Source organism: Phyllobates terribilis, unplaced genomic scaffold (genome assembly GCF_046119375.1).
Source record: "Phyllobates terribilis strain yellow unplaced genomic scaffold, ASM4611937v1 Scaffold_11__3_contigs__length_659146591, whole genome shotgun sequence".
Taxonomy (NCBI): domain Eukaryota; kingdom Metazoa; phylum Chordata; class Amphibia; order Anura; family Dendrobatidae; genus Phyllobates; species Phyllobates terribilis.
Window position 1 is genome coordinate 51,218,483 of NW_027362771.1, and position 24,333 is coordinate 51,242,815.

Consider the following 24,333-nt stretch of genomic DNA (forward strand, 5'->3'; position numbering starts at 1 on the left):
AGCCCTCGAGAGGGTTCCTGGCGTCAGTCCGCTTTAGCGGGCTTTTTGTCAACCTCCCTTTTGTCCAGACGGAAATGTTGTTTCCAGGGTGTACGGGATTTCTGGGTGGTCTTCTTTTCGGAAGACGAGGGACGACCCGATCTCCAAGAGGGCTGACTGAACCGCCCCCCTGGGCCGAAAGGCCACTACCGGCACTTGACTTGCCAGACGTAGAAGCCGCTGCTTTCCGCTGCGGCAAAGCCGTATCCTTGGCCTTAGCAATCAGCTCCGTGAGGTCCGAACCAAAAAGCTGACCGCCCTTGTACGCCAGACTCAGCAAACCTTGTTTGGATACTGCGTCCCCAGTCCACTGTTTAAGCCACAGTGCTCTCCTGACTGACGGCCGAGGATTGAGCCCTGGACAGAACCAAAGTAGTATCCAGCACTGCGTCCCTGCCATATCGGGCCGCCTCTTCCAACAGCTGGAAGAGCCTTTCCACCTCAGACAGCGGAGTCCCATCATGCCACGCCGTCCGCAGCTGATCCAACCACTGCCGAGAAGCCTCACCAGCCCACATGGCCCCCAAGGCCGCTCGGAATCGATGACCCGCGGCCTCGTAGATGGACTTCGCCGCTAACTCAGTCCTTCTGTCCAGCGGATCCTGTAGACTCGCCTTCCCTTTAACAGGAAGCAAAGAGGATTTGCTCAGCTGAGACAATGGCACGTCCACTTTAGGAGAGGGGACCCAATTAGCGATAGTCTCCGTGGAACAGGGATACAGGGCATCAAAAAACCACATCCCCTGGAAGCGTTTATCCAGACACAGGCGTTCTTTCTCCACCGCCTCGTTAATTTCATCGTGCGCCGGCAGCGTTGAACGAGCCCGACGCGACTCCTGATACAGCCGGGCCGACTAGCCAGGGCGCCTCGTCACCTCTTCAGACAGCTGTAACGCTTCCCGCATAGCCCCAATAAAAGCGTCCACGCGGCCCGAAAGCGAAGCAGAGCGACCCTGCCGATCCTCTTCATCAGAATCGGAGATCTCACCAGCAGAGTCTGTCGGTGATTCCGAAGCCTCCGACGCACTGCGCGGAGGAGACAGCGCCACCACAGGCCTGTGGCGCTTCTTGCCTCGTGACGTCGGTTGGGACTTAGCTGATACCCAATGACCCAGAAGGTCAGACAGACTGTCAATGGAGCGAGTGAGCGCCTCCACTTTAACATCACTGAGACCCCCGACCGGTGTCGAACCTGACGCCGTCGAAGACCCCGGCATATCAGAAGCGCGTGACCGATCCTGAAGCGGACCGGGAGAGAGGTCCGCGCCCCCTGGTCCCTGATCCGACATGCCCCCACACAGTTGCGAGCGTCGCGGATAAGGCGGTAATAACCCCTTACAATGGGTACAGTAACCGAGGATGTGTGATTCCGCTACCACAGCCTGTTCCTACGCAAAAAAACACCAAGCACTGAAGGGTTAAAGCTCCTCCTTAGAGGGAGAAGAGCTACCCCAGCTGCCTGCAGAGCAAAAGTTAACCTAACAGACTAGGGTGATGCACTCAGAAGCATGCACATCCAGAAAGGGTTAACTGCCCTGATGAGGCCAGACCCCGTTCAGAAGGGGTTAATGCAGCTGACCACGCAATACACCTTTGCCTTAAAAGGACAGAGGTGTGGGAGTCCCAGAGCCTCCTCAGCAGAGAGGTAGCAGCGCCGGATATAGCACACCCTGTCTGCCTTAACAGGCCAGCAGTAAGGTGCTCTGCGCTGCAAAAGTGAGAAAAAGGAATCTTCTGCCTTGAAAGGCAGAAGTGACTTACCAGCTGGCCGCGGTGACTGCTCTTCCCGGTCTGGTGGTGTAGAGAGCGGGGAGCAGGGAGCAGGAGGCGCTGCACGTGGTAATGGACGCCGGCAGAAGGACCCGGAAGAAGAAGGGGCTGGGACAGCTCCAGCGCGCGCTTTCCGGGCGCTTCCTGCCTGAGGCCAAGATGACAGGCAGCAGAGAGGCGCGAAGCCACGCCCCCTGCCGCCGCATACTAACGTAGCCCGCGGCTCCTCCGTCCCTGCTCCCCTGCTAACACAAACGCCGTATGCAGTGGAGATATCCTTCCTGCAAGAACAAAACAGCAGTTACCACTTGTACAGTAACAGCGGCTGCCGCCGCAGCCGCTGAAGCACTCAGACCCTGAGAGCACTTACCCAGCTGAGCGCCACAGGGACCCCCAGAGATGTGTGGCGCCGTGGTCCTTTGCCCCCCCCCACGGCGGAGCGCGCAGGGACCCCACAGAAGCGGTGTGCGTCTCCGCCAGGGAGCGCCCTGTATCCCCCGGGGCCGGCAGGCTTCAGCGGGGACCTCCTTAGGGGGTACACAGATCTGCCAGGGGAGGGTCAGGGGTCCCAGCAGCGCCGAGACCCCCTGAGACCTCTAGACCACGGGGAGTCCAGGTCTCCGGAAATTATAAAATAAAAAATTCTTCTGAGGAGCTGCAAAGGCAGCGACTATCCTCTGCGACCTCAAATTTTAGACTGAAGGACATGGGAGTAGGAGGAGCCTAAGCTGGAGGGGCCGGTCGTCACTTTTTCTAATCTGAGGTGAACTATCCTGTGGGGCTCCGCCTACCCACTAGTAATGGATCTGTGTCTCCCTTCCTTCCCTTCTGCTGCTGAAATACAGATTTGTCAATTCTAACTAGGAGTATTGCCTGAGACTTAACAACTTACAACTCCACCTACAAGTGATACGGATAGGGAATCAATGTGAAAGTAGTGGACAAATAAGCCTTCATCCATCGATTTCTCCCTCACCAGAATTAGAGCATGCTGCAAGCCCATTCTCGACTCCAAACCAGGAGCATGAACTGGGTTTTAGCTGGTCTCTCCAGATCTTGTGTCAGTTTGCTTATTTAAATTAAGCCACGATGACGACTTTTCTTGCCTTTCCAGACTTCATCACCTTCTTCTATCCCCATTTACAAGCAACAATTTCATAACCAGAGCACATGAAGCAAAATAACCCATATCAAAAAGGGTATAGCCTGGCTGGGTTCCTCCTCAATGTCTGGTTGCACCACAGACTACTGCTGTCCTTCATGATTCAGGGGCAAAAACTATTATCCTAAATACATGGGTGTGTGCTTCAATTTGAGCTAGGCTTCCTGTCCATCTGTAGTGGTGGGACCATCTCCCACTGCTGCCGTCATTGGTGAAAGAAGGTAGAAGAACCAGTTCAGTACTGGCATTGCCACAAAACCACCATGAAAGAGACAAATTGTTCAATACAGAAAATCTATGATATTTATTAAATGTAGTTTCTCCAGTTACAGTTTGCATTTTACAAAGCATTTTAATGACAATTAAAAAGGTTTTTATTTTTATTTTTTTTTACAAATTGAAATGCAATACCCTTTTCTCCAAGTATTTGAATTGCCATACATTTGTTTAAAAATACACATTAAAACTTATGCTTCGGACACTCTAAACTTCCTATATTCTCAAAAACCACAAAATACATATACTATACAGGTGTGGGAGAGAAAAACTTTGCTTAACATTACAGCTTTGTGAAGTGAAAAGCTCAAACTCGCATAGAAATTGAAAATTTGAGAGCATAAAGTACATTTTGTCATTTAAAAATGTATTGCAACAAATAAACATTTTTAATTAAAGATTTGGTTAAAAAAATGACACATTTTGGATTGAAGCACAGTACAAAATTTTGATTAATAATAATAAAAGCTTTTTTTTTCATCTGGAGTACCTTTCTAAATAAATGTAATTTCCAGTGGTAAAAATTAATTACTAAATAAAAATATGTATACTACATCTTAACAATAAAAATGATCTTTTTTAATAAATACAGACACATTCCAAAGCCCTGATTAGACTTGAAATGGGAAACATTCTAAAATACATATTAGAACACGTTCAGGAAGTAGAAGCAGATCACACGTCTGAGTGTCACCAAGAGAAGTCCGGCATTTTATGCATCGTGTCCTACATTACTCAACTGCAATACTTAATGTTGGCGTCAAGCGGAAGGGGAGCCGAGTGTCTGTATGGAGGCGAATCATGTTGTAAAAATGGGTGGCAAATACATTAGAACTGAGAATGCCTTCAAATGAGAAGCTGCAATACACGTCAACATAGAAGACCCCAAAAAATCCTGAAACAATATTGCTACCAGAAATAACACTGGGGCACAAGGTCTTGTAGGCCTGAATGTCAAAAATACCTTACAGTAAACATAAAATCGCACTAGTAAAATGATGTTATAAAGTGAAGCATCTACATACGGGGTCTTCCAATTATTTTATAAGGTGCATTGAGGTCTTACATAAGTAGTATTTCTGTATTTTAGGTTAGATTCAAACCTTTTTTTCTGCTCTGTCATGCTGTTTGTGCAGAATTGAACAGAACCTTAGAGTTCTTGATGTCCATCTTAGACTATGTTCACACTTTCATTCAGGCACTTTGTTCCTCAAAATGGATCAGAATCAAAATCCTTGTCCAAAATGGATCCGTACAAAACTGATGCAAACAGAAGCAGAGGAACAGCATTGATTATGGGCTTCCGTGACGTATCAGTTTTGATAACTGAACCATGTCGTAACCCTAATGGACCAGATAATCAATGAGGACCTGTTGCTTCTATTTCTATAAGGTATGCAACAGACGAGTTTAGCATATTAATTCCATTTGTCTGTTCCTCAACTCTAAACAAAACAGAATGTACAAATGGAAGTGTGAACATGACCTTACATATGCAGAAAATGAAGACCGCCAATTCTTAAGCAATGATCACACAAGTCTGACATGTCAGTCATTAGTGGTAGGTGGTCACATTGATGGTTCATTCTTAAGTTTTTAACATTGTAATCATCTGACCTACCATATCAAAACATGATGCGATATAAAAAATAAATGTTTCTTTAAATGGGCAAGAATGGCAGTCAGGCTTCATTCTCATGATGGTTGCATCCAGCAATGTGGATGGACTACAGAACTGCAATTTTAATGTGGTCAAGCAACAGGTGAACTAGAAGTTCAGGTTTAGGACAACCAAGCTGGAAAAATGACAGCATACATAGAGCAGAGAAGGTAAATACAATTGCTTAATACTGCAAATGAGTCAACTATTAACATCAAAGTCTTTCAGTGAAATGGAAGACATGATCATACACGTGACTTATTGTACGAAAATGCTTCCAAAAACTGCAGCACAAAACTCCTGTGCAAGGACAGTGCAGAATATATGTTATCGATGTGAAGAGCTTATGACAAGATGAGCAGTAAGTTATGTGAGCGTAAACCAGTGTTCTGCAATTTGTGAATGTGTAACAGAATGACTGACAGAATCATCAAGGAATTCCACTTTCCAAGACCAGATAGAGTCTACCTAATCATATATATATATATATATATATATATATATATATATATATATATATATATATATATACACATATATATATATACACACATATATATATATATATATATATACACACATATATATATATATACACACACACACACACACACACACACACATATATATATATATATATATATATATATATATATACACACACACATATATATATATACACACATATATATATATATATATATATATATATATATATATATACACATATATATATATATATATATATATATATATATATATATACACATACACATATATATATATATATATATATATATACACACATACACATATACATATATATATATACACACGGCATGCTCAGAGGGACCCCATTGACTATTCTGGAATCCATCTGGGTTCCATTTTGTGTCCGTTTATAGAGCAAAAGAAAAAGTTCTGCATGAAGAACTTTTACTTCAGTTTTAAAAACGGACAAATAAGAGAACCTATAATAAATGGGGGGGCACTATTTCTACTCCGCATCGGTTATGATATTAATCAGTTTTGGACATTAATTCAAATAGTCTCATAACAAAACAGTGTCCGAATGGAAGTGTGAACGTAGCCCAAGTTCCGCCTTTTCTTTCATTAGTATAATAGTATTTGTGAATATATATCTCTTAACACTGCCAAGAGGGAAAGCTATAAAAAGTACTGCACAAGTCTCAGCATTTCTCAGACCTGTCCATAATCATCTTTGTATACAATCCAACTAAAATCTGTATCTAGCAGAAATAAATTACAACTTGCAAAATAGAAAGAACTGCAGGTAGCATGTTATTGATGCAGGACACATACCATTAAAAACCCCTTTGCCCACAGAGTATGTATGAAGCTATATTGGTATCCTTCCATGTGTATGGACAATTATAAATACATTTATTTATCAAGAAAAAAAAATACGAACAAAAACAGCAATTTAGCTGTAATCTACAAGGAGAACATTGCACTTGAATATTAATCTGCAGGAACGGGGAGAAGACGCCGCCGTATTCCTGCCATGTGAATAAATAATGATATGGCTGGTTGAACGCTACCTCTAGAAAGGAAAATCATCGACAAAACCCTACAACCATATTAAACAAGTACTACACACTGCGTACTACAGCAAGAACCAAGTAGTGATGTTGAGACCTCATAGAACATTTGTAAGCATGTCATGTCCTTAGTGTACTTTGTAGGCTTCTGTCCCAACATCACTTGTGAATTTAGTTTGAGCTGGATCGCCCACCTAAGTAAATGCTTTGTAGTCTTAGCCCAGATTTCAAGCCAATGATCTGAAAAACCTGGAAGAATGACATTTCTATAAAAATTACAACAAATATTATTTTACAATAATGTGTCCTCTAGCAGTGGTTCCCCTTCTACTATATATGTCTGACATACGGGAAAGGTGCCATGTGTTCCACTATACAGGAGGGGCATTTTGTCACTTCTATTCGAGGCTTACAGTATAGCTATTCTGGAGATAATTCCATACATGCGCTTCAGTTACTTCACATTATTCTCAATCTGTACATCTGACTAAATAGGACTATGTTATGATAGCAAAATAAATCTGTATAATTCAATGTGTCATGATTTCATAAGAATGTCATTTGCTCATGTAAAAAATAATCTATTTTCAATGGTCAAATAATGGATCATTTCTCCACAAATGGAGCAGCTAAGCTTTTCAATTGGCACAAGACACCGCCTCAGGGTAAAGATGCACACAGAGTCAACCGGGTGCTGGTAGAGAGGGTGCCACTACCTACTGAGAGGGGAAGGAAGCAGCAAGTAGGAGGCAGATGGCGTCCTCACAATTACAATACTACGGTGATGCCTCTTGTATGGGGTTAGATAACCATTTTCTAAGTGGCACCCTGCAGAATAGCAGTTATGGGCAGCAAAATCCTAATCTGAGTAGTACTGGATTAAACTGTTGCAAGAGCAGGAAATGGAAAAACATGAATATTGCTGATGGCACAATACTGTCTAATAAAAGGGAGGAATTCTGGATCAGGGATATAATCCATCATAGTCATTCATTACATGATTTTATTTATTTTTTTTTATTAAAGGGTATCTGTTAGCAGGTTTTTGCAATGTAATCTGACAGCAGCATGAAGTAGAGACAGAGACCCTGATTCCAGCAATATTTTCTCTTCTGCAGATCTAGCAGAGCTCAGTTGTTGAGCTGTTTAGGAGAATGTTTTCAAATTGCGTTAGGTACACGCTCTATCGCCCCAATCGGGGCATACATCCCTTGCTCCCACAGAACGGGATTTGGATGTATGCGCTCCGCCGTGCATCATTTTTGAGTATGAGGAAGACACTCAGTACATTGTAAAGTGACAGAAAGTGGTGGGGACATGGTTGGACTAGAAGGCACAGGCCAGTTGTCCTGTAGTGATAATCTTCTGCTGATAAAACACTGATTGTATTGAAAAAGGAAAACACAGCCTAGTAAGTGACATCCCTGTAATCAGACTCCACTTCTACATCATGGTGCCCTCGGATTACATTGCAAAAGATTCCCTTTTACAAATGGCTAATGATTGCCATTTCTCTGAGGCAGCTATCATACACTGATTGGTAAATATGGCTTTCCCTTATGACAATACAGAGATGGTCTCAGTCATGCTACAAATCAAGGTGTCTCATGTTACTAACACAAGATGTACTTACAGAACGGCCCGTTTTTTAATGTTACTTGGAGTGCATTTTTCTTTTCTGCTTCCTTCATATGACCCAGAGAAAGCCACACATTTTCCTTCTCTCACTAGAACACTGGGATGTAACTAGACAATGGGAAATAGACCCGAACAGTCGCAGTCATATGGTGAATTTCCCCTATACTGTTCACATAATACAGGAATCGCCAATGACGCATTATAGACGGCTCTCGCTAACAGTCCTAGTTCTAGAAAAGATACTGAGGTAAGGCACAGAGGAGACCGTGGCATAAGGCTAAATACACAGCCACTGCTTCACTCCCATCTATAAAGGGCCCACACAAATGATTAATATGTAGACATCCATCACTGGTATTTATGAGGAAGAAGGAAAGCCTGCTGTGAACAGAACAAGGATGTATGTGTGGGCACCACAAGATGCACCTTCTTGGGATACTTTGGATGAAAGCACTTTGATAGCAGCCCTCCCAAAGAGAAGAGTCACCTGATAAGTGAGGTAAAATGAAGAAAACACTGTGAAATAAGCAATACAGTCTGTGTCCACACCAGATTCCCGCTAAGCCAGCAACCAAGGCGTCACAAACTATATCATGGGGAGCATTCACCGATGGTTGCACATGCCCTATGAAACTGAAGCAGATTTGTGACCCATTATCCTAACAATCACCCACTAAACACTGGTGCCAATTTACATTTTGGGTTACTTCAAAATAGATTTTCATTGACTGTTTTTGTAAAGTGCCACAAAGTAATCAACATCCCTGCTGCAAAACCAACGCCTAAAGATTTCATTTACAGATTGGGGGTGGCGAGGAAGACATGGTAAAGCAAATATACTCCGAGCAAGAAGCCTGGGTGATGGCAGGGTAATGACAAATATGTCATTAAGGAGGAATCCTACCTGCAATGTATGTATAGCGAATACATAAAATAATTGGGCCTCACTCCCCTACACGCAGTTTTATGGTCCAGAAATTCAGTTCTTCAAGTGTGGTTTGAAGGAAGGGGAATGATCATGCAAAAACACCAATGGTAACAGGAGACCCCCAGTCTCTAGGTATAGTCTGGTATATGGATCTGCTTGTGTATTCCACATATAGCACCACATCTAGCCACAGGCTTTGTAAAGGATTACAGTGTAAATGGGGACCATTAACATTATTAGACACTGCCTTAGACAACAATGACTTCTCTTTTCCCTGGACAAAAAAAAGCAGATCCTCTCAGCCTTCGGACCATTACCACCACAACCCATTCAGCCTTCTGGACCATTACCACCACAACCCATTCAGCCTTCCGGACCATTACCACCACAACCCATTCAGCCCTCTGGACCATTACCACCACAACCCATTCAGCCCTCTGGACCATTACCACCACAACCCATTCAGCCCTCTGGACCATTACCACCACAACCCATTCAGCCCTCTGGACCATTACCACCACAACCCATTCAGCCCTCTGGACCATTATCACCACAACCCATTCAGCCCTCTGGACCATTACAGGATTGAGTATGGTTTTCCAGGATTAGAAAATATGGTTGCAATACTTAGTGTCTAGTATTGTATCTCAGCCCCCAATAAAGTGTATAGAGCAAAGCTGCAATACCAAATTCAGCTTTTAGACAGGGATTTAGCTTTTTGGGAAGAAGGCAACTATGTTTTCCTAATATTGAACAAGCCCTATGTAAAGGAACAACTAGGGTGGCTCATTAGGAACAGTATGTGAAGAAACCAGTATATGGCAAGGGTATTTTTTTTTCTTTTTAGAATAATCAAGTTATGCCTCTTCTAGAAAAGAGCGTGTTATTTATATTGGGAAGTGACAGCAATGTGTCGGTGTCACATGTGCAATAATACCAGCAGTTACAGTGTATAGCAAGTTCATAATTTAAAGTCTTAATATTAAATTTGTATTGGAGATAATTAACCCTGGCAACCATTACTGTCAATCCCCATGGCTAAACATAATCCTAGGTTCAGAAGATGACCACAGTCAACCATTACTGGTCATGCAGAACAGTTACACTATTGCGGGAAGTAGGCCATTCACTCAATCCAAGGACACATACAGTATGTCAAATCATATGTAAAGACAACAGCTTGCACTCAGCAGTGCTACAACGTCAATCACCTAAAGCAGTGCTAGTAAGGAGAAGCCTAACATCTTTCTAAATTAGCAGCCCCTTTAAAAGTAATCTCCTTAGAGCTGGCTATGATGAACACCCCCAATCAATAGACCTGATTCCTGAATGTTAAGTTAAAGCTAAAATGATCAATATAAAAATGACTTTCTGCTTGATCCATACGCCCATCCACCACTGGTGCATTCTACTGGGAAGAACTCCACAAGCCTTCCCTTCTGATGAGCAAACACTTAACACATTGAGAATTTTGCATCCACGTCATACAATGTAGAACATCTTTTCTTCTATATAAAAACAAATTTGGAGTCTAACTTGGCATTTCCACCAATAAGGAGACCTTTAAATTCCTTGGCACCAGGGCTAGAAAGAATGTGTAGGTATATTTTACTAGGGAATTGCAGACCTCAACAGATTCCCATTTTATGGGCTAAATACAGAGAAGCCTTGCTTCATGTTACACAATGCGTTTCCCTGTCATCGGCTGAAAAACCAGCTACACTTCTGTAGATCCAAACACTCTGCAACACGGACAATACTGGGAAATACGAGATATTGATTCAATACTAAAGGCCTGGCATGGTTCCATCATATGCGATTATATTCTGTATAATAATTCATACCCTGTTCACCCAATCTGAAGATTGCATTTCATACAAGCTATGTATCCTACTGATTGTAAAATAGTGTTTTCCTCATGTGGTGGAGAGCTTCAGTCCTTCACCCACTCAATAATACTTCTATATTCTCATATATTTCTATATATAGTCTCTAGAATCTCTCTTATATTGGATGGACGTGCTCCGGGTCTGGTTTTTATCTCAACATTCTTTCACAGCCGTTGTATACCAAGTATGAAAAGTACCTATCGCTACACTAAAATGCACTGCTCTTCATTCTCTTCTCAACACGGAAAGACAGTACAAAGTAAAAGCCCACAAACCATATAAAAACAAGAAATGCATATGTTGTATCATATAAAGTACTTGGAAGGCTACTCTGATATAGGTGATATAGTAAAAACTGCACAATCCCCTTCACTGCTGAAAGACATGATTTAAGAGGTCAAACACTTACTCCGTCCAACTCCATGACACACCACAGCTATCAGAAAAGGTAGCAGTGTGGTCTGTTGAACTTACTACAGACTACAGGTGGGGACCAAATGACCCCCAACACTGATGAAGGTTTGACCATAGACGAGGGAAGGGCACAGCCTGCCCATAGTTTTTATATTTGCATTAAGCTTTATAAAATAAATAGGTTTAAAAAGTTATCGTGCATGATACCAGGAATATTGATTCCTCTGTAAAATGATGGAAAAAAAATAACATTCATAATGCTAGGAAAATAGTTTAAATACGTTTCTTTTCTTAAATAAAAAGTGAAGCTTCATCGTGTCTCTTAGCAAAGACTATCAGGAAAGTGTAGATGGATATGGCTGAAACAAAGTTGTGCGGAGCCGCTCGTCCTCAGCGCCAACCAGACGGTATGTTATGGCAGTCTTCCTTCTAAACAGGACACAGTGTTGTGGAAAAATGTAGAGGCAGCAAGAAAATACTCCAAGCTTCATTATTCGGGTCCTTAATGTTTCAAACCGGCATCTAAGCGTAACCAATGGAGGCCTTGACGGGTATAGCGTACCAGTTCTGTCATGGTGCTCGAGTTGAAGATCAAAGGGCCCATGACTTTATCCAGTTCTGTAAAAAACTCTGAGGGGGGAGAACAAAACAAGGGTTTCAGAAATGAGACCATTACTAGAAGAATGACAGTCACATGCATGAAGAGGACTGCATGGATCTGTATGCTCAATACATTAAAGACCTACCACCTTGCTCTTTACAAAGCTGTTCAGCTTGGTCCCAAATCTCAGTGGCATAAAGAAAATTGGATGTGACCTGGACATAGCTGGCAGCCATCTGATGAATCCTCTGTGGAATAGTTACTGACGAAGTGCCACCCGATGAACTGGACACATTGGAGGTATAGTTGTTGGAACTACCAGGGGACAACTTTGGAGACACTGGAGAAGGCATGCTGACGGACTTACTGTTTATAGAGAGACAGAAATAATGCAAGGTGTCAATCTAATGATAAGACAATATTGATCACAAGGGCACATGGACATATAAAGACCTTAAAGTTTGTACACATCACATTTTTGTTCTTTTTCTACATTTACTGAGCATGCTGGAAAATCTCTTGACATGCACATGAAACATTTTCAGATGAAGGCAGGAGTAGTTTTTGGCCTCCATTTAGTCAGTAAACGGATTGTCTGGCCTAAGATGATAAGTCTGCAGTCAAGCTATGTGACTGCAGACTTCAGGATCCCCCCCAGCGCACGCACAATGCGTTGCGAGGATTCGCTGGTTTCTGAGGCGGTAATGTATGCGATATGCATACTCCCTGCCAGAGCCCATTCACTTAACTAATGGTTCACATGGTAAAGAAGCCTTGCTTCTTTTATCCCAAACTGAGGGAAAGTCCTCTTGTTTTTTGAGGGTGCTTTACATGAAACATATTTCATATGGGTCATTTATGTATATGTACAAGTTAATCACGATCACAGTCGCCTCTGTATAAACGCAGTCTACCGATTTCAGGTTAACACGTATAGTAACCCCCCCCCCCCCCCCCAAAAAATAAAAAAAATCAAAAACGAAAATGCCAGAACTTCCCTCGCCCCCTCCCCAAGAACCACACTTTCCTAAAAGTACAATAAGAAGTGATCAAAATAGTGCATCTACCCCAAAATGCTATTAATGAAGCCTCTTGAAAGAGGAAGGAGGAGAAAAGCCCAAAAGCGCCAAAATGTAAATAAATTCATACAAAAACTGCTGCACTGGGTATGCTGGAATGTCTGATCCCAAACCTTAGAGGATGTACTCTTACCTCATCTCCAATAAAGCAAAATGCTTATTGCAGGTTATGTATGTGTACATAGCGGAAACCAGTCATGAGCCCTGCTGTGTATAGTCTGGAATTAAACACAGAATTTCTTACCTTCCCATACCCGGCGACGGCGCTTGTGAATTATTGTACGAATTCTGTAAAGATAAAGGAAGTATTTAATGTACCAAGTGTTAAAAAAGTTTCATTACCAGCTCTATCTATCTATAGTGCAAAGCCTCACAGGTAACACCAAACTCCAAAGATTCCAATTCAATGTGCTTTCATTGACCCATCATGTCAAGGGTGGCAACGTTTCGTCCCTAGAAAGGGACTTTTTCAATATCACAACCTTATAGCTGGTACTACACATAAGCTACCAGAATAAAACCAGTTGGCACAATACCGCCTGTACTAACTACTGGTAATGATGACAACAGCCTAGAAGGGAATATGTATTTTAGTGACTTACTTTTAGGTGCTCCGTTAAGGTTTTGGAATACTTCAGTGCACTCTCTTTCTTCAGTTTAAACAATCTCAAGTACAGGAGGGACTGACATCGGAGACTGAAGACAACACAAGTAGATAGCATTAATGTAACATATGTCTGCACGTAATCGTTACATGGACATAAAGAAAATCCACAGAAAATATAAGTCTCACTTATACACTGACCCGGGGGAATTCAGTCCCTGGTGAGATTGATATAAAGTGGAAAGTAGAGCAGAAAGGAGCAACAAGACTATTCTTCTACACCATGTGAATGAGAACATTTCATTAAGGCATGAATTCCAATCTCCAAAATGTTTTCTGTACCTACCAAAGAACACCCAGTCTTTTATCAGCTGCTGTAGCATCTGGTGCAGAAGAACTTTTCAGCTTCATGGTATACCTAAGGAGCAATAGCAGGTCTGTCAGCAAGTGGTTTAGATATAGATCTCTAAGTTATGGGAACATCATATCCAATTATTCATATTTTATAACGGATATCGGTTCACTAACTCTTCTAAAGAATATATAGTGACCACATAAATCTGAATAATCTACAGAAAAGATCAAAACTGGCAGAGGAAATGCTGGCTATACATCAGAAATCTCCATGATTTGGCCAACACCTCTCCGATGACTTCATCATCTATTGGCTAATGTAACCATAGGTAAACCTGATCGGACATGTTCAAATCAAAATTAAAGGGAATCTGTCACCCCTGGGAGATAGCAGACCTCTACTATGGGCATACAGGGTATAGAAAAGTAAATCTAAACTTACCTGTATGGCCATAGTAGAGGTTTGATTGCAGAGAAATGTGTTTTTATCACCTCTGTTTTGCACAGACTTATTCCCGGCCTGTGCTTATTTACCATATCCCCCCCCCCTCCCCTGCACGTCACAGGGCCCTGTGACGTGCACTGGTCTCCCTCATTTCCCGAGCATGTGCAAAGCGCCGCTCACATAGAGCACACTTTGTTCCCTCCCAGCCCAGTTTGTCTGTGCACTGCGCCGCAGGGTTCTATTACGCAGGCGTTGGGGAGTTACTGACTCGTTACTGAGGTGCCCACGCAATAGAACCCTGAGGCGCAGTGCACAGAAAAACTGGGCCGGGAGGGAACAAAGTGTGCTCTATGTGAGCGGCGCTTTGCACATGCTCGGGAAATGAGGGAGACCAGTGCACGTCACAGGGCCCTGTGACCTGCAGGGGAGGGGGGGGGATATGGTAAATAAGCATATAGGCGGAGATTTCGGGGATTAATAAACAGATCGGCGGGGATTTCTTCGCATCTTGGAGTCCAGGGGACGCCAAGTCTGTGCAAAACAGTTGATAGAACCTCATTTCTCTGCAATCAGACCTCTGCTATGGGCCATACAGGTATGTATAGATTTGCTTTTCTATCACCTGCATGCCCATAGTAGAGGTCTGATATCTCCCAGGGGTGACAGATTCCCTTTAATCCCATCTGCTGCAATTTTTGTGCACAAGATTTATGAAATGTGTACAGCCTGTTTAAGGTGGTCTATGAGATTAAGTTGTAGTATACAACAACTTTTATGAAGGGACCTTCAAATATTTAATCAGCTGAGGTGTTGAGAGGTGGACCCCAACTAATCAATACTTATGGCTTATCCAAAGTCATTCATTTTAAATAGTTGGATAACCACTGGGCAAAAAAGGATCTAACAGCACATGGCAAATGTGATCACTGTATAAGGCGATAATACTTTAGTCTCAATTTTTTCATATTTTTTGCAGTCAACAATAATTGCCATCAATGCAGGTATAAAAAGTACAGAAATCATGACCAGAAAGTGAATTAACAAAGCCCAACACTTACTTAATTAGCTCCACAGTCTCAGAGTACATAGGAAAGGGAGATTTTGACTCTTGCACGCTTTTCTCCAATGCATTCCCACACTCGATGAAGGAAACAACAGCATCAAGATAGTACACAGCCTTCTCAAATCTGTCAGACTACAGAAAGAGAACCTCAGTTAAAGGCAAGAAGCAATTGCTCCCATGTTACATAACAGGGAAATTATGGATACACTTTCTATATGAGAATAAGTCATTAAAGTACACAGATGAAAATCTGCAAAAGGCGTGCAGCTTATGCGCATCCATACCTTATAGTAACTTATGATCCACACACAGCTCTACAGAAGCATTGTACATTATAAAATAGTGCCGAGTGTGCACATGAAGATAGAAAACGCCTTGTATGAATCAGAAGGATGTTCACAACCAAAGGGCATCTTAAAGGGGTTTAATGTAAAGGTGTTATTTTGGACTGAGGTTTTTTAGATATTGGGCTAGAACTTACCAGCTGGTACTGGATAACTGCTAGCTCGTTTTGCCTTGTGACGATCTCTTCTAGCGCAGAGTGGTCAAAGTCCGCTACTGCCCGTGATTCTCCTGCTTCTGACTGAGCAGCTTCATCTCTTCTGTTGTCGGAGCGTCACTGCCAATGGCATATTTATTGACAGCCAGCTCCCCACTCTCTAAGACCTCGTTCACAGACTTCTGATTTTGGCTTACAAATACTGATGTAAAATACTGACCAAATACTGGAGTGGGTGATAAATACAGAAGTGGTGACATTTTTCTATAATACTTTTCCTCTGATTGTTCCACTCCTGGTTAATTCTTACAAATACTGAACGTGTGAACATGGCCGACCAGTGGGTAGCCGACTGTCAATCAGCATGGTGTCAGTGACGTCCCAGTGACAGAGCAGACCAGAAGTAAATAGCTGTTCTACTGAGGTGAGGTCAAATGAAGCCGGAGAATCCCCACCTGAGCGGGAACACATTGTCACTGGGCAGAACAGGCACGTTAGTAACTACCTGCCAGTAAGTGCTCAGCTCAATAGCTAAACCCTAAAGTTCTGGATAACCCGTTTAAAGCTTTTTGGCCATTAAATACATAAGGGGTACTGTTTTACAGTTGCCTACACTCATAGGGCACTACACCTTTCTCCTATCTTGGCTGCTCCCTCTTCCTACTCAGCAGATCTGTAGAAGGTTGGCATTTCTGCACTTATGTACAGTTTACATATGAAGATTGTATCATCACTACACCAATATTTTACCAAAGCATCCGCATTGTGCTTGAGCTTCTTTGCTTCTTGTAAATAATGGTCAGCCGAATGATTCCTGGGAGGAGAAGACAAAACCATGGGATAAAATATATAAAATAGTCCAAATCATGAGAGGTCACAAGGCTATGTTCTGGCATAGCCTTGTGAGATGTCGTAACATTTCACAATGAGATCACCCTTTTAAAATGCAATACTGCTTTTATTACTATATTACAGTAGATACTCATTTTAGATGCTCATGTAACAAAAAAAAAAAAAAAAAAACACTCTGGTAACTATTAACCAATGATCATTTTAACAAGACAACTCATCTGTAATAAAAAAAACAATGATATTTTTTTTTCTTTCAATGAAACTAGTAAGAATCTGTAATTTAGTAATCTGGCTGAAACATCTCTCCTCCATACTCAGGAGCTCTAACTCTCCGAATGCTCCGGTGGTCTCTATGAGAGAGACTTTCATATAGACGTTATTGTCAATAACAGAAAAAGAGCAGCAGTCTGTAACCAAGACATGCCGAATCCTTAACCCCCCAACAAACTGTTGGGAGGCCCCTATACATTGTGTAATGTGAATGGGGGCCTTAACACTACATAGTAACATTGATGCTTAGTGAAAGTAGTTTCATGTATCAGTATTCCACATCACGATTTCCACTTCCAACATTTAATTTAAAAACTAGCAAAAACCACAAAACATTTCCATTACCTGTCTTCAAAAGTCAGCTTTGCTCTTCGGGATTTGTTATCAATTGGTGGTATAAAGGCAACCGTAGCAGAATTACTTGAGGCTTTCTCCTAGAAAGTAAAATTTCTCCATTAGTATTAGAGCAGATCTCCACTACAAGGTACTACACATTGGCTCCTATTTCAAATGAATAGGAGATGATTGGCAGTGAATGAGAGCTACCACTAAGCCGTGTAAGGCACTGTGCTGTTCCGCCTCCCTACAGCTTCTATCTGAACAGACGTAAGCGGATGGTGCAAAGTGTTGGCACCCCATCAATCTAATATTGATGGCCTATCCCAAGTATAGGTCCCCAATATGTAAGTCATGAACAACCACTCTAATATGATAATAATGCTCAGAACACAAATTGCCCAAGATGACGTTGACTCCTTTACCTTGGGTTCCTTTGTAGTGTTGGAGGACTTCCCTTCAGTCTTTCTTTGTTTGGCAGAAGAATTACTTTTGCTGCTGCCATCTTTAGTGCTGCCACTACTGCCTGACTTCAGGGATGACGATGAGCTGACGGTTCTCTTCCGCTCACTCTTTGAATCTTTTTGGAGAGCGGGTGGAGCAGGAGAGGGAAGCGCATCTTTTTCTTTTACTGGATTTGGTTTGGTTGAACTGAAATGATAGTATATACAATAACTAAAACTAATCTTCATGATGCTACAAAGAGTTGCTGAACAGGAATGGATTTACACACTACAATCCTGAAAATATTTCATGATTGATTATTTTTGGGCAAAAATGTTTTGATAGAATATCAAATATCAATTTTGATAGTAGTTTGACAACTGTAGGCCATTCATTTCAATAATGAACACCTAAATGTCTGTTCACAAGCAATGATAGATAATAGAAATATCTTACAAGTGTTCATCCTACATCCCTGCAGGCAATAGAGGTCCCCTAAGGCTCTATTTACATCACACTTAAAGACATAAAAAATGGTATACATGGCCCATAAACTTCTATTACATACTTGGCTTTACCTTCAAATAAAATAATGTTGTCTATTGCACCATTCTATAGGGTAAAAAGGCATATTGATGTATACAGACCCAATGAAAATACACTTTTTGGCCTCAGACTAGTAAACGGAGCTTTATGAATACATTTGGTGTAGAAGCACAAACATTCTACTGGCGTGTATGCCACGTGCAGGCTTTAAATGTGAATATGGCCTTACATGTACTAAATATAAGTGATACTTTAAAGTTCAAACTTGTTTCATTTAATAAGAATCACTTGCTGGGACAATCAGAACCTTTCCCCCTATGTACCACCACTGACAGACTGGTGATTAACTCACTCTCTGCTGGACGTCTTGTGGCTTGATGACTTCTCCTCCAGTTTCTGTTTCTTGCTTTCATTATTCCTGACCTCTTCATCATTCTGAAAGAAATATGCACAGAAATTATCTAAAATACAGTTAAAATAGTTTGGATTTCTTGATCGAAAAATTTAAATTGACAATTTGGCCATGTCTTTTCCAGATCTGCCAGCTGCAGTAAAGTAAATGTTATGCTTCCGCTGGGGATACTATGGAAGCAGCAACATCCTTCTCCATTTACCACCATGTGACCTGGGGACTATGCACAGACAAACTGACTTGAAACTAACCTTTTATGTTCCTATAAAATTATACAGGGAACAATATGCTATACATGTAAAAGGACCCAGCAGGTAACCTAAAAGCAGCTCTGTACTATATATTAGATTGTGCCAGATCTCATAATTACGGATATAAGGTTGGGCGCTCTTGGCGATCTATTAAAGTGCTAGTGGCCCTATACCACTGTTGGACAGGGGTGCTATGCTGCGTGTCAGCCCATGCAACTGTAACCAAAAAAGCTCGTCCTGAAAAGTTATAGCCACATTTCACTTGGCCCTTATTCCATTCCTCATTCCAGCACATGAAGAGTAACCTTTACAATTATATTCCACAGGGTCAGCATTTGAAAACCATTTCTAATGGGTTTTGTTTTTTACATTTTACTGTGTGAAATTAATATACAGTAAATATATTAATAAATCAGAGCAATACATTTTGGCAATTTTGTTATATTTACTTTCAAGAAAATATCACCTGTCACCTGACGGTAAACACGTCCCTTGGCTCACGACTCAAGTACATCATTTCAAAAGGAGAAATTGTGTAGAACTCATTTAAAGTGAGACTCAGCCTTTGGCCAGTCACATGGTGATCTACAGCTCTACAAGCACCAAGTATAAATACTCTGGATGCCGCCATTTCAGAAATGTCCACTGTCTTCTGGTAGGCTGCAGCAGATGCTTGTGTTGGACTCGACAACTTGACCACTAAAGAGAGATTTTTGGTACTCACCGTAAAATCTTTCTTGGAGCCTTCATTGGGGGACACAGGACCATAGGGTGTATGCTATTGTCGCTAGGAGGTTGACACTAGGCAAAAAAGAAAATAGCTCCTCCTTAGCACTATACACCCGCCTACAGGCACCAAGCTCACCAGTTAGTGGCTAAAGCAGTAGGAGGAACATAAATGACCAACTATGCAATACCCAATGGGGCACAACCGTGAAAACTAAATTAGATGCCCAACAGGGCCAACTGGACATATGCCCAAAATCAGGGAGGGTGCTGTGTCCCCCAATGAAGGCTCCAAGAAAGATTTTACGGTGAGTACCAAAAATCTCTTTCTTTATCGCTTCATTGGGGGACACAGGACCATGGGACATCCAAAAGTAGTCCCTATGGTGGGAGAACAAAAGATAGCCACAGATTAGGTCTGACTGCTGGCAACCGCCGCCTGCAGAACCTTCTGTCCAAGACTGGCATCAGCCGAGGAATAAGTATGGACTTTGTAAAACCTTGAGGAGTGAAGACCAGGTTGTGGCCTTACAGATCTGAGAAGCTGAAGCCTGATGGCGAACAGCCCAAGAGGCCCCCACCGCCCGGGTGGAGTAAGCCCTTACCCCCGGAGGGGGAGGTTTGTCAGAGATGCGATATGCCTCCAAAATGGTCGAACGCATCCAACGGGCGACGGTTGACTTGGAAGCAGGAAGGCCCCTGCGACGCCCTTCAGGGATGACAAACAGGGAGTCCGAATGCAGGAGGGAGGCCGTTCTAGAAAGGTACACACGTAAGGCTCTGACCAGATCCAGTTTGTGTAGGGATTTCTCCCGTGGGTGCACTGGGGCCAGACAGAAGGAAGGCAAAACAATGTCCTCATAGCTGTGGAAAGAGGAGACTACTTTCAGCAAAAAGGAAGGCACCGGCCTGAGCACTACCTTGTCTTGATGGAAGACCAGAAAGGGTGACCAACATGAGAGGGCTGTGAGCTCTGCAACCCTCCTAATAGAGGTAACGGCCACCAGAAAAGCCACCTTCCAGGAGAGAAGAGAGGCTGAGAGGTCCTGAATGGGTTCAAACGGGGGCTGTTGGAGGACTCTTAGGACCATATTAAGGTCCCATTGATCCACCGGGGGGCGATAAGGCGGCGCCAGGTGAGCCACCCCTTGTATAAACGTCTTGACCTGAGGACGGGAAGCCAAGTTAAATTGGAACAGAATGGACAAGGCTTGGCCTTTGAGAGTGCTTAGAGTCCCGCTTCCAGACCAGACTGAAGAAAGGCCAAAATGACCGGTAAAGAAAATGGGAGCTAGTAGATCTTTCTTGTAGTGACGAAAAAAGGCTCTCCAGGTTCTGTGGTATATGCGTGAGGTTGCGGGTTTTCCGGCACTAATTAGGGTCTGGATGACGTTGTCTGCAAAACCCTCCTTCCTCAAGACTGCGGCCTCTTTAAGTTCAGAGAACGAGAACTCTGATGAAGAATAGGCCCCTGAGAGAGAAGGTCCGGACGGTCTGGTAGTCTCCAGGGGGAGTCAACGAGCAGGTTTACTAGATCTGCGTACCAGACTCGTCTGGGCCAATCCGGGGCTACTAGAATTACCGGTACTCCTTGTGTCTTGATCTTTTTGACGACTCGAGGGATCAATGGTAGAGGGGGGCAAAAAGATATGGCAGCTGGAACCGAGACCATGATATGACTAGCGCGTCTTGAGCGATCGCAAGAGGATCGCGGGACCGGGCTACAAAGGATGGAACCTTGTGGTTTAACCGAGACGCCATGAGGTCGACGTCCGGCGTGCCCCATCGTAAGCAAATCTGATGGAACACCTCGGGATGGAGAGACCATTCTCCTGAGGCAAGGCCATGTCGACTGAGGAAGTCGGACGCCCAATTGTCGACCCCCGGAATGTACACTGCTGAGATTGTCGGAACGGTGTTCTCGGCCCAAACTAGCACTCTTGCCACCTCTTTCAAGACGGACTTGCTGCGCGTTCCTCCCTGACGGTTTATGTACGCCACAGCCATGGCGTTGTCCGATTGTATGCAGACCGGGAACCCTGCAAGAATATCCTGCCAGTGACGCAACGCCAGGTAAATTGCCCTTATCTCCAAGATGTTGATCGGTAGGGAGACTTTGTGGGGACTCCACCGGCCCTGCACCGTGTGGTGAAGGAAGACTGCCCCCCAACCGATGAGGCTGGCATCGGTCGTGACCACCTGCCAGATAAGCGGTAGGAATGACCTCCCGGGTCTGAAGGAAGAAGGGCGAGTCCACCATGTTAATGACCTTCTCACATGAAGAGGTAACCTGATGCGTCGATCTAGAGACGACGGGTTCTTGTCCCATGCCGACAGAAGGGCCAGTTGAAGAGGCCGGGTATGGAACTGGGCAAAAGGCACTGCTTCCATAGCTGCCACCATTTTTCCCAAGACACTCATGCATAGGCGAAGAGAGTGTGGACTTGGGTTGGAAAGGTGGTGGATTCCCCGACGGAGAGGGTTTATCTTTTCCCTCGGGAGAAGGACCCGGGCATGGGTCGTGTCGAACTGCATCCCTAGAAAGGTTAAGCACTGAGATGGGACCAGGGAGGATTTGTTTGTATTGATCAGCCAGCCTAACCGAGAGAGCGTGTTCAAGGTGATCTGGAGACTGTGGAGACAGTTCCTGAACATGGGATCCTTGATCAATAGGTCGTCGAGGTAGGGGATAATTGCAATCCCCCTGGCTCTTAGAATGGCCATGACAGTCGCCATTACCTTCATGAAAACCCTCGGGGCGGAGGCAAGCCCGAAGGGGAGAGAAGTTAACTGATAGTGTGCGTTCTGGAAGGCAAATCGAAAGAACTTCTGATGTGGTGTGCAGATTGGGATGTGAAGATACGCATCCTGAATTTCCACTGAACATAGATATTCCTCGACTTCCATTGAGGCGATTACAGACCTGAGGGACTCCATTCTGAAGTGCCGGACGCGTAACTGTCGGTTTAGTTGTTTGAGGTGCAGGATCGGAGGTAGTGAGCCGTCCTTCTTTGGAACAACGAAAAGATTGGAGTAAAAACTGGAAAACCTTTCCTGAAGGGGGACTGGAACTATGACTCCTAAGCGCAGAAGGGAGGCGATGGCCTGAAGGAAACCGGGAAGCAGAGATGGATGAGGGGGTCGGGACCTGAGAAATCGTGTTCCTGGCATGGCGTTGAATTCGATCTTGTAGCCGGAGGTCACAATCTCCTTGACCCAGGCGTCTTCTATTGCCGAGACCCAAGAGTATCGGAACAGAAGTAGACGGCCGCCCACCCTGGGAGAAGTCCCAGGTGGGAGTGACCCGTCATGCTGAGGAAAATCTGTTGGATCGTGATCGGGATCCAGAGGGCTTAGAAGAGCGACCCTTTGGGCGCCAGTTGGGAGTGGGCCTAAAGGTAGGCTTACGTCTCTCTCGCCTAAGCTGTTTGGCCCATGCGGAGACTGCCTTTGATACCCAAGTTGAGGCGAAGGAAGGACACAGGGAGGTGCCAGCAGCCTCAAAGGCTGACTTAGCCAAGGCCTCAACCTGTCTATCCGCAGTGTCCTTGAGGGAGGAACTGTCCTGGAAGAGACAGCACAGTCTTGGCCGAGAGACAGGAGGATCCACCGATGGGGACTCCATCCATTTACTGACAAGATCGTGATTAAACGGGTATAACATGTCTGTTTCTTTCCGGTGAAGCGCTTTTCTGGATGCTCCCACTGTTTCTGAAAGACACCGTCAAATTCTGTATGATTAGAAAAGGTGCGAGCTGGGCGCTTAATTCTCTTGAAGGAAACGGAGTAGTCCTGAGAAGGGCTCTCGTCCTCTTTAACATGCAGGGTCTGATTGACGGCCGATATAAGGCTGTCAACCATGTCCTGGATTTTAGAATATTGGTCCGTGTCGGATCCAGAGTCAGAATCTGATGCCGAGTCAGATCCCAGGGCGACCTCTGGGGAAGAGGTGTGAGATACAGGGAGCATTTTGGAGTCTGGAGAGCTGGAAGACGAACTTGTGCGAGTCCGTTTCTGAGAACGTGCTCTCAGTCTGCCCTTGGGAGGAAGGGGCAGGGGTGCCCGCGAATCATCCGTGGGAACGTTCGGAGCACTGGTGGCCATGGATAGTATAGGCAAGCGTTCTAGGACCTGAACCAGAGATTGAGATACGTTGGTGAGGTCAGAGACAGACTGGGACATAGCAACAGCCCACTCCGGAAGAGGGAGAGTTACTTCTTCCAGGGCGGTCGGGGGATCTTGGGGAGCCAGCATGGTGGGAGGCTTGCAGGTCGAGCAGAAAGCAGTTGTCAGACCCGCGGGCCACTGCAAAGAGCAAAGGCGTAGTATGTGACTGTGTGAGCGGGACAGACAGAAAACTCGCTGGGTTTGGGCATATGTGCCTAACCAGAAATACTGTAGAGGAGGGAGCCTGTGGGCAGGAAAGGTGTGTGTCGGTGCCAGGGCAGACCCTACCCACTCCAGGAATATCCACAGTCTAGTATACCCCGTTGGAAACTCCGGAGCTAAGCTG

The 24,333-nt window shown here is 43.9% G+C and overlaps 1 protein-coding gene across 3 annotated transcripts in view; it reads right to left on the reverse strand.

Moving 5' to 3' along the window:
* Positions 1-3,248: 3,248 nt before the first annotated feature.
* AFF4 (ALF transcription elongation factor 4) overlaps positions 3,249-24,333 on the reverse strand; it is a 96,624-nt gene continuing 75,539 nt past the window's right edge. For all 3 annotated transcript variants that reach the window (XM_073651240.1, XM_073651239.1, XM_073651241.1), the window contains 10 exons: positions 18,784-18,866; positions 17,867-18,092; positions 17,451-17,539; positions 16,734-16,797; positions 15,480-15,616; positions 13,969-14,040; positions 13,621-13,714; positions 13,263-13,306; positions 12,085-12,305; positions 3,249-11,968 (listed from right to left, as the gene is read on the reverse strand). In XM_073651240.1, coding sequence (XP_073507341.1) covers positions 11,841-11,968; positions 12,085-12,305; positions 13,263-13,306; positions 13,621-13,714; positions 13,969-14,040; positions 15,480-15,616; positions 16,734-16,797; positions 17,451-17,539; positions 17,867-18,092; positions 18,784-18,866 — 1,158 coding nt within the window. In that variant the 3' untranslated portion in view covers positions 3,249-11,840. The remainder of the gene's footprint in view (positions 11,969-12,084; positions 12,306-13,262; positions 13,307-13,620; positions 13,715-13,968; positions 14,041-15,479; positions 15,617-16,733; positions 16,798-17,450; positions 17,540-17,866; positions 18,093-18,783; positions 18,867-24,333) is intronic.